At 40.4% G+C, this 9997-nt stretch overlaps 1 protein-coding gene across 2 annotated transcripts; it reads left to right on the top strand.

The window, feature by feature from the left end:
* The first annotated feature begins 514 nt into the window (after nt 1-514).
* On the top strand, nt 515-8042 carry CDKN2AIPNL (CDKN2A interacting protein N-terminal like). Of its 2 annotated transcripts, XM_043986946.1 has the most exons (3): nt 515-825; nt 3106-3205; nt 7831-8042. In XM_043986946.1, exons 1-3 carry the CDS (start codon nt 584-586, stop codon nt 7840-7842), a joined length of 354 nt encoding a protein of 117 aa, XP_043842881.1. In that variant the 5' UTR covers nt 515-583; the 3' UTR covers nt 7843-8042. The 2 variants fall into 2 exon arrangements, with proteins under 2 accessions (XP_043842881.1, XP_043842880.1); XM_043986945.1 differs by lacking the exon at nt 7831-8042 and having other exon boundaries at nt 3106-3241.
* The last annotated feature ends 1955 nt before the right edge of the window (nt 8043-9997 follow it).

Raw genomic sequence — 9997 nt, forward strand, 5'->3', positions numbered from 1 at the left:
GCCTTTCCCAGTCGTCCCTAATCTTAGTGCCTCCCCTTTGTTGATTATCTCCAGTTTATTCTTTATGGGGTTGGGGTTTTTTGTTTTTGTTTTGGGTTTTTTTGTAAAGAGTCGTTAGCCTGTTGTCTCCTCCATTAGACCGTGAGCTTATAGAGAGCAGGGGCGGTTTTTTTGCCCAGGGACGGGTACATAATAGGCGCTTTAATAAAAGCTTGGTAACTTGACTTGAGCTGAAAAGGGGTATGTGACACTTGGGGTATTAAGTCAAGGTGGCACAGAACAATGACACTTGGAATAATGACACTCAGGCTAGTGCTGGGGAGGTGACACTGGGAGGTCACACCAGTGACATCCACAGTTCAGGTTCTGAGTCACTTCCTCCTCCCCGCAGGCGGATGACTGATGACGTGTTTGGGTGCCTCAGGACCCGCGCCCGGGGAGGTCCTCCAGAGCAGTCAAGGGGCGCGCGGCGAGAGCGGCCTCCGCGCGGGAGCCTCTCTATCCGGAGGGCGGAGGCGGCGCGGTGTACTGTGGGAATGCGGCTGTCTGGCAGGCTGGGTTCTGTGGTAGTGTTGGGAGTACGATGGTTGGGGATGAGGGGACTTCAGCCGCAGTAGAGGAGCTGGTAAAGGGGACGAGGCAGGTAGCCGAGTTCGCCGAGCAGTTCCGGGCTTACTCGGAGAGCGAGAAGCACTGGAAGGCTCGCATGGAGTTCATCCTGCGCCACCTGCCCGATTACCAGGACCAGCCCGACGGCGGCCGCAGCCTGGACCAGCTGCTGGCGCTGTCCATGGTGTGGGCCAACCACCTCTTCCTGGGCTGCAGGTGCCGACCCCTGACCCTGACCTCCACCCCATTAGGCCCACCACCTATCCAATCCTAACCTCTGACCCCGGGACCACCAGACCAAATCTATCTTCTGACAGCCCCCACCCCTTAGCCTGATGTCTAGGCCCACCGCCCCAAGACTAACTTCTCGAGCCCCTTTTGCCGCCTTATTCTCTGACCCCACCTCCCCAAGCCCATTCCTTGACTCAGAAATCTGTTTGACAATCCCTGACCGAAAGTGAGGGAGGGGGGAGGAATACATAACCCTCCCCTCATCCTTCAGTTTACTGAGGCCGAATCTAGGCTTGAACCCCTCTTAATTCCACTAAATCTGTATCCACATACTTTTGATCCCTTGACTGTTGGAGTAGATTCATGTGGTCAGACCTCCCCTGACCAGCTGGGGCCAGTTCTATTCCTCGACACCAGCCCTATTGTATTGGACTTTTCTCTTTCTGATATCTAACTCACTGAGCTCTTTGGCTTCTTCTCTGACAGTTTCTTGGCTGTGCCCTTTTCACTGATGACCCCTTTTTCTATGCCCATTCCATAGGGTTTCTCTTTCCCTTTGAAGAAAAACATTCCCCCTTTCTTACCTCTCCTTATTCATTGTGATATGGAAACAATCCCAGATTGGAAGTCAAGAGACTTAAGTCTTAGTTTTTTTTTTCTGCCAGTAATTTACTAATATGATCTCTAAACCCTAGTTGTCTTCTCTGTAAAATGAAGGATTTGAACCAGACCAAGGACCCTTTGGCAGTCTGGCGAAGCCTGTAAATCCCTTCTCAGAATAATTGTTTGTTTTTGTTTGTTTGTTTTTGTTCTGTTTTTTTCTGGGCAATGAAGGTTAAGTAACTTGCCCAGGGTCACACAGCTAGTAAGTGTCAAGTGTCTGAGGCCGGATTTGAACTCAGGTCCTCCTGAATCCGGGGCCGGTGCTTTATCCACTGGGCCACCTAGCCGCCCGAGAATAATTGTTTTTTAAAAAATAAATAATTGAAGGAAATGCTAAATTTTAATTGGATGTTATTGAAAATAAAGATGTCATTTCCCCCCCTTCTAAGTCCATAGATTTCAAAATAACACAACAAAACCCCCTTAAAAGTAAGTCCATAGATCCCCTGAAATCTGTCCACAGATTCCTGGGGGGAGGGGGGATTCCATGAACTCTAGGTTAAGATCCTCTGAACGAGATGGTCTCTAAGGTTCTTTTCAGGACTAATATTCTGTGAAAACCTTTCTATGAAGATAAAACACCTAGTATTATGCCTTTGCCTTCTCCTTAATACTATATATACAATATTCATTTCCTCTCATTGTTCTGCTCCTTCCCCATCAGTACCCTTCTGACAAGGTATTAAGAATAGACATGGAATGCCTATCTTACCTGGTTTTATTCCTGGAGAAGCCTGGGTCCTTCCATCATCCAATTTATGAAAATGGAGATCTCTGTTTAACATCAAGAACCGGCTTTGTGCCAAGCATATAAAAGGTATAACCACTCCAAATGCTCCTTGCCCTTCACAAGGGAGTAAGTATCGAGGATGAATGAGTCTGCTTATGAAGCACATTACTAGAAGGGCTTCAGAAATGATGATGAAAATAGCTTCACGTGTAGGATTGTTAAATAACATTGGGTCTCATTCTTGACCCCAGTACTGTTTTCACTATCAGTTAAGAACTACCTCTGTCTCCAAGCCTGCCTGATCACACAGCTTTTCCTAGTCCAAGCCACTATCTTGTACTTTTAGACTTACAAGGAGTGCAAAGCTACAGTGGGCCATAGGGGCTGGGTTAATATAGAGATGAGAAGGACCTCTGTGTCCCTGAAGAGAACCTTTGTAGAAGCAGAGACTGTCACTTCTATCTATTAGTACCCAGTGCTGAAGCAGGAGAAGTGTCAGTTTCCTAAGTCCACCATTCCTAAGCTCTGAAAAAATAATCTTTTAGCTTAAATATCACTTCCAAATGTAAAGCATACTTTACACTTAACCCTCATTGCCCCACCAAAAAAAAAAAAAGTGTACTTTACATATCTAAATCCTGAAACGTCTGCTTATTCATAACTCCTATATCTTCCTCTGAGTACCTTCAAGCATAATAAACAGTTTCTTAACCAAAATATCTTCAGGCTGCTAGAGAGTTAATATGCTTTTCCTACAATATCAAGGCAATCTCCAGAGAGTTTTACAGTCTGATGTACTGCAGTTTCATATTAACACACAGCTACAAGTGATTCTTCATTCCAAGCCATTTACCTTACTTTTTATTGTACAGTTACAACAAGGAACTTTTAGACAAGGTAATAGAAATGGCTGATGGGATTGAAGTAGAAGATCTGCCACAGTTTAAAACCAGAGATGAATTAATGAAAAAGGTAAATATAGAATATTTCAGTATTCAGTTTGACTGATGATATTGATATTGCTCAGACCTCCATGATCTAGAATCACTTTTACAAATGTAGTGTTTGAAAAAAGAACTTATCCTTCCCTTTCCCCTCTCTCTTCTCTCTTTCCCTCTCCCTCTCTTTCTCTTCCTTTTCCCCCTTATCTCTATTTCTGACTGTCTCTCTCTTTCCTTGTTTCTGTCTCATTTTTAATGCTCTTGTTTACTACCGAAAAGGACTAAATCCCTGGATTTTTATTTCCCTGCCACTGGCATAAACCTTTTCCTCCTAGATCCAAGAAGTGGACCAGAGGACCAATAAGTTATGCTTTGGAGGCTAACAAGCAAACAGCACCTCTGTCATTTGTTTGAGAGAATTTTGCTTTGAACCTTTGGATTTATTTAGTTACATACATGTTGGCTAAAATGATAGAAAAAATAGAAAGAGATCCTTCATTTGGAAGACTTATTCACTTTACAGTTAGCCAGAGCTGTCTTTCTTTGATGGCTTCTCTGACTTGTACGTGAGAATATAGATGCAGGGTTATATACAAGTTCCATAATAGTTTGCTATTCATCGAGGTTGTACACAGACATGCAGTCTGAATATTTCAATGCTCATTTGATCAGAATTAGAAGTGTGCTTAGAAGTTGGCACGGAGTAATAAAGAGAGAATGGTGGAGAACCTTGAGGGACTGAAACTTTTCAATCCTTCCTCATAAATAAGCCCCCAAAACAAAGGAGAGTTTTCATAGCCTTCATTATTGACAAGCAAGCAGCCTGAATCCATGCCACTCACTTAGTCTTGTTGGATTGATTGGAATACCTAGAAGGAAAGTAGACCCACAAGAACACCTGCCAGGTGAGCAGGTAAAAACCAAGCATAGCAGTGACCCCCTCAGAGGGTGCTGAGAACACAAGGGAAATATCATACTTCATTTGCAGTGGCTTTCAGGAAAGCTATTAAAACAGTTTTTGTTTTAAAGATATTCTGTTTCTGTATCACCTCATGGGTCACATACCCTTCACCCCCTTTTCTGAAGAGTCATCCCTTATAACAAAGAATAAAAAAGAGGAGAAAAGGCACAATTCAACAAAATTAGCCAAGACATTGAAGAAATCTGACATCATATGCAGTGTTCACAGACATAATTCCTTCCCCTCTGCAAAGAAGGTGAAGAAGTGCCTTCTCCCATCTCATCTTTGGGATTACCTCAGTTCCTAATCTGTGTATTTCATTGTTTTGGAGTTTTTTGTTTTATCCTTACAAACAGATCAGATGGGATAAACAGGAGGATTCCATTTTTAGACAGACTTTAGTGTGTCATTTAAAAAATGTCAGCAGTTAACATTGCAAAGTTCCCTAGTAAGATTACTTGCAGTATACCCAACACTGATGAGGTTCCTTGAAGCACAGTCGGTTCCATTATTCTCATAGGTTTTCTAGTTGCTTGTTGTATACATAAAACACTAAGGAAATTTTAAAATATTTTGCTTGTTCACATCTTCTTGTTTGTCTCCTCCCTTGATTTTTTATCATAAGCATATTAACTTTTTGGAATCTTTTTTTTTTCAGGGCAATGGGGGTTAAGTGACTTGCCCAGAGTCACACAGCTAGTAAGTGTCTGAGGCTGGGTTTGAACTCAGGTCCTCCTGAATCCAAGGCTGGTGCCTTATCGGCTGCGCCACCTAGCTGCCCCAACTTTTAAAATTAAGTAAACTGGTATTGAGTCCCCTGTGTGTAATTAAAGCACTCTTCTGGTTATTGTAGTCTACCCTTTCCTTCCTCTTAGCACTCTCCCTTCTATGGTCCTCCTTCCCATGCTGCACCACTGTTCTCTGTTTTGTGAAACTGGGGTGACTCCTAATCTTTGAAGATGTTTGCTCAGGGTACCAGTGATCTTAGTACTTTAGGGAATTATCTTTTGGTAACTTGATATAGTATGAATCTCCAGTGAAGGGGAATGATTCCAGAGATCATTAAACTCTTTTAACACTTAAGTACTGTAAGAGATGAGCTCATTGGTGAATAAAATCTCTGGGTTATGTGTACGTCAGTTTCTTTCAAAGAAAACTTTGTTTTCTTAGTAACCAAGTTTAATTTTAGGTCTTTGATGCTACTTAAAATGAAACTCAGCTGATCCTGAAAAATGAGATACTTAGAGGGAACAGAATGTCTTGCCAGTTGTCAGAATTGTTCCAGATAGAGACATCCTGGAAAGGGGTCACCTTTTGTTCCACTAACAAGCTTTGGCCATTTTCTAATCTGCCTGCCCCTAATTGTAGATAACCTCTAAGTGCCCACTGGAAGAACTGATGCTGAGGGTAGGAAACTTAGCAAGAGGAACCTGTATGTTTTGTCACTTGCTTGCCCCTTTTGTGTGTGTAATAGAGGACGCTGGCAAATGTTAGGAAACAACTCCTGCCCCAGGGTAAAAAGAAATCTGGTTTAGAGCCATCTCACTAAAAAGTCTGTTCTCCCTCTCAAAATTGATTATAAAATCTAAAATTAGAGAGATTGAGATTTAAATCAGGCTTACAATTGGGTGCTGAATGCCTTCAAGTCACTTGGTATCTCACAACCAGATGGAAAAAAGGACTCTTTAAATAAGAATTTTTAAAAGCCGTTATTGATGTTGCACAGCTTTAGAAGAGTGTATTTTCTTAGGCCCATCTATGTTATTTTTCACCCACCATAAAAAAAAAATCAGTACTAACCTTAGGGGGGGATTTGTCAAAAGGCTATGTTTATGGCATTTCTAGTGGGAGAGGGAAAGGGGAATTAAAATGATGTAACAGATACATTCAACAAACAATCTTAATTAATTAAAACAATCATTCTAAATCCCACATTGTAGGCTTCTGTTAGTAACCATCATATTCCTGGCCAATAGTTTGATAATTAAGGTATGCCAAGAGCTGTTTTAGAGGAAGGTTATTATTTCTTTCCAAGGTAATACCATTACCATGGAGAAAGATATATTTGATAAAGGATAAGAAGATACTGTTGTCTCAGAGGAAGAAGTTTTCAACTTAAGTATTTTATTAATTTTTCCTGAAACTTTGAAACCAAAAGGGAAAATAGCATTATGCAATATGACGCTAAGTGACAATCAACTTTAAAGCAAAAAAAAAGACAAAGAAGTTAGAAAAGTAAGTTACCTACAATTTAAAATATTTCAGTGGAAGCAGTGAAACACAAAACTAAGTGTCTACATAGCATGACTCAGGTAGATAGATCTATTTTTGGCAGAAGCACTCAGGGTACTAAGAGGAGAGTTGAGAACCAAGTAAATATTTAGAAATTCAACCTGTTTGTGCTAATCACCAAGGAATCATACACTACTGAAAGCAAACATATGGATGGTTCTCCTGAATGGTTCTTTTACATTACTACCTTTATGGAATAAAAAGCAAAGGAGTAAGAAGCACCAAATTCTGATCCACTGCAACAAACTTGTTGCATCATGTGAGATAGAATTCCATCTGCATTGAATGTCTGCATGTCCTGGGAAGCTGTTTATTATCTGTTCTTGGGGAGGAAGAATAAAGTTTATTTTTAAATTGTTATATTCTAGTAGCCTTCATTCAAAAAGTATATGAGTGGAACATTTAAAATTTTTCTTTTAAAGGGGGATTACAATTATAATTCTACCCCATGGCAAAGAGCCAACTCGCCCAGCCCTTCTATTCCCTATCCTTTCATTACATTTTTAGATGTTTAAATATTCTTAAAATGTCCAAAACAAGAAATTGAGGGAATTCTGTAATTATGTTAGCTTTATTTATTCAGAATAATCCTATTATGCTTTGGATGGAGCTTTTGATCTAAAGATGATTTCTTTAGCTGATGTGGAAATCTTTGGGAAGAAGCAGCAGCCCTCTTTAATTTTTTTTGCTTCTGCTAAAGAATTTAGTTTGTCCTTTCATTTATTGAGAAATATGGGATGAATGGCTTTATCTGGGAAGGAGATCATACCTTGAAAACTCTGTTTACTGAAAAGAACACAGGATTGATCTTTTTTGCACTGCCAAATGTTAAAGAAGCCCACTCATATACAAGGGAACAGCCAAAGTGGCTTCTTCAACTTTTACACCCTGTTCAAGAGTTGTCTGAAGCTGAATATGAATTTGCCAAAGGTTCTAGAGAGTAGGTACCCAGGGATGATGTTTCTGCGTTTACTCACTTTACTGTTTGTATGATCTGCATTTACAGTTTGCAGCAGTATGAAATCCAAAAAAGTATAACCTTCCTATCACTTAGATATCTGACTTAAATGTGAAGTGCTGTGAATTACTACCAGAGTTTGGCTGTTTTTAATTCCGAACAATGAATGTTTTGGTGACTAAACAGAGTTACTTTGCCTCAGAGCACACCAGGAGAAAAGGTGTATTTCAAATATCTATCTTATTGCCTTAAACTGTAGACTAATGTAGATTTGGCATGACAACTAGGTATTTGGTAGATTTTTCTAGTTGTGGTTTAAGATATTAATAGTTTGGGGAAATGTTCTCTAGATAACACAGAAATATGACATCATCCCTGTGTCCTTACTTATGGAAATTTTGGCTCCATAATCTTTTATTGTTGGGTTTGTTTGGTTTTTCTCCAGCATCATCACTAAGGAAGATTTCTCCAGTTTTCATCATGCAATTGAATGCTTGAACAAGAGGATAGACTGGAAAGGCTTTTGAACATAGAGGCTTTTGCAAAGCTTCTAGATCTCCCATATACAAGAAGAGAAAAAAAAATGAGATAAAATAAAATCATTGTGTTGATTTCTTTAACCATTATTGTCTTGGTAACTATCTTTTTGTAAACAAATGTAGGCTGTTTTATAGAGAATAAGTTCAGTAATATTGTATAAAATTCCTTTCTGGTTTTCTTTTCAGTTTTCAAATATCAAGCTTTCTTTTTGAAATGTCATGATTTTTTTATCTTGCAAATCACCATGACAAGAAGATTCAGTTTCATTCTGGTACTGTGATTGAGACAGCATGAACCCTTTATGCTGTTTTACTTAATGCCCTCATTCTTTTCATATCGACAGAACAACTATAAATCACAGTGGAATCAAAGGCCCAAAATATCCCTCCTTGAGTGACCACTTAGTCAGCCCCCTCACCTGGCAGTATCACGCTGAAACACAATAAGGAGATAAGAATTTGGTTTCTTTACAAAGCTCTGAGACTTCAGACACCAATTTTCTGCTCCCACCCATTTAACACTAATAATTCCTTTCAGGATTTTATATATATATATATATATAAAGCTAAAGTACTACTGGAGAGGAAGCCCATTTCCCCTTCTCTCTTGAAATAAAACCAGAAACTCACCTTTCATCAAAGGATCTGCTTTCTCTTCCCTAAGCTAAATCATATTGATTGCTTTCACTTATTCCAACCTTGTTAGAGTATTTTGTGATTTTCCTTTGTATCCTCTTCATTCATTCATAAATAATCCATACGAATTCTTGTGGAAAGCCTAGTTATGTTCAGGCTGGTCAGGTTTTGCCCTGACTAGATGATAATAATTTCATACTCCCTTTCTACATAATTCCCATTTAGGCAGGCTTGCATTGTTCTTGGGATTCTAACTACATTGATAAAATGAGAATAGGAATGAGTGGGAAAAGCAAAATGCACTTCTGGGGTTTGGGGTAACTAGGAAAATACTGTGATCAGGTGTCCATCATTCACTCCTGGAATATGGAATGGGAAAAGGGCCAGCATTTTTTTTTTTTTTTTGCGGGGCAATGGGGGTTAAGTGACTTGCCCGGGGTCACACAGCTAGTAAGTGTCAAGTGTCTGAGGCTGGATTTGAACTCAGGTACTCCTGAATCCAGGGCCAGTGCTTTATCCACTGCGCCACATAGCCGCCCCCAAGGGCCAGCATTTTAAAGTACATGTGAAAAAGATGAGTCAGAATGGATTCACTGGAACCTGACTATGAGTCACCCACCGTACCCACTGTATTCAGGTTTGGGTTCTACCCCTTGTGTATGAGGACTTCTAAACCTTATATAGTTCAGGAGGTGTCTAGACCACAAGTGCTCAGCTCCTTCCAAATTTTTTCCAGAGAATTCATCAAGGGCTTCAATCAATAACCTTAATTTAGGTTTTCTTCTTCAAGATTTGGACTTGATGCCAAATGGCAGCGGGCTGCTGGGTTTTTTTTTTCCTTTTATTTTTCTTTCACTTCAACAAGCACGTATACTTATGTGCGAGATGCTGAGAACACAAAGGCAAAAGTAAAGTGGCCCCTGCTCTCAGGATGCTTGCATTCTGCTGAGAGGTACAACATGTACACAGAAAAGTGAGTCATGGGTCATTCGAAGTGGGAGAGAGTCTTAACAACTGGGAATCAGGAAGGTTGCACTGCAGAGGTGTTACCTAAATGGAGGATCGAAGGAATTTAAGATTGAGCCTGTTTATACAATAAAAATGTGGATTTACACATGGCGATACTGAGACTTCATCAAGGATTTCTAACGGTGGACCTTCCAAGTACATTTTAAATGTTCAGTTCATTAAAAAACAAAATACCAATCAGGATAAGCAGGCGGGCATCCGTCTTTTAGTGCTTTTGAGGCCAGGTGCTGTGCTTAGTGCTGGGGATACAAAACAAAAAGTGCCTACTCTCAAGGCACGCTCATGTAGGAGAGACAACACATAAAAGGGAACTGAAAAGGGGGAATGGTGGGGAAGCCCAGAAACACAGCTGGGGGAGGAAGGAAGCATGGCCAGACTGGGCCTACCTCCAGAAAGGAGACCCAGAAG

Source organism: Dromiciops gliroides, chromosome 2, assembly GCF_019393635.1.
Source record: "Dromiciops gliroides isolate mDroGli1 chromosome 2, mDroGli1.pri, whole genome shotgun sequence".
In the NCBI taxonomy this organism is placed as follows: domain Eukaryota; kingdom Metazoa; phylum Chordata; class Mammalia; order Microbiotheria; family Microbiotheriidae; genus Dromiciops; species Dromiciops gliroides.

Excerpts from the sequence above, each read along its gene's own strand:
- CDKN2AIPNL (XM_043986945.1), top strand. The coding sequence starts at position 584 with ATGGTTGGGGATGAGGGGACTTCAGCCGCAGTAGAGGAGCTGGTAAAG. Across the intron at positions 826-3,105 it reads CACCTCTTCCTGGGCTGCAG|TTACAACAAGGAACTTTTAG; the intron begins GTGCCGACCCCT and ends TTTATTGTACAG.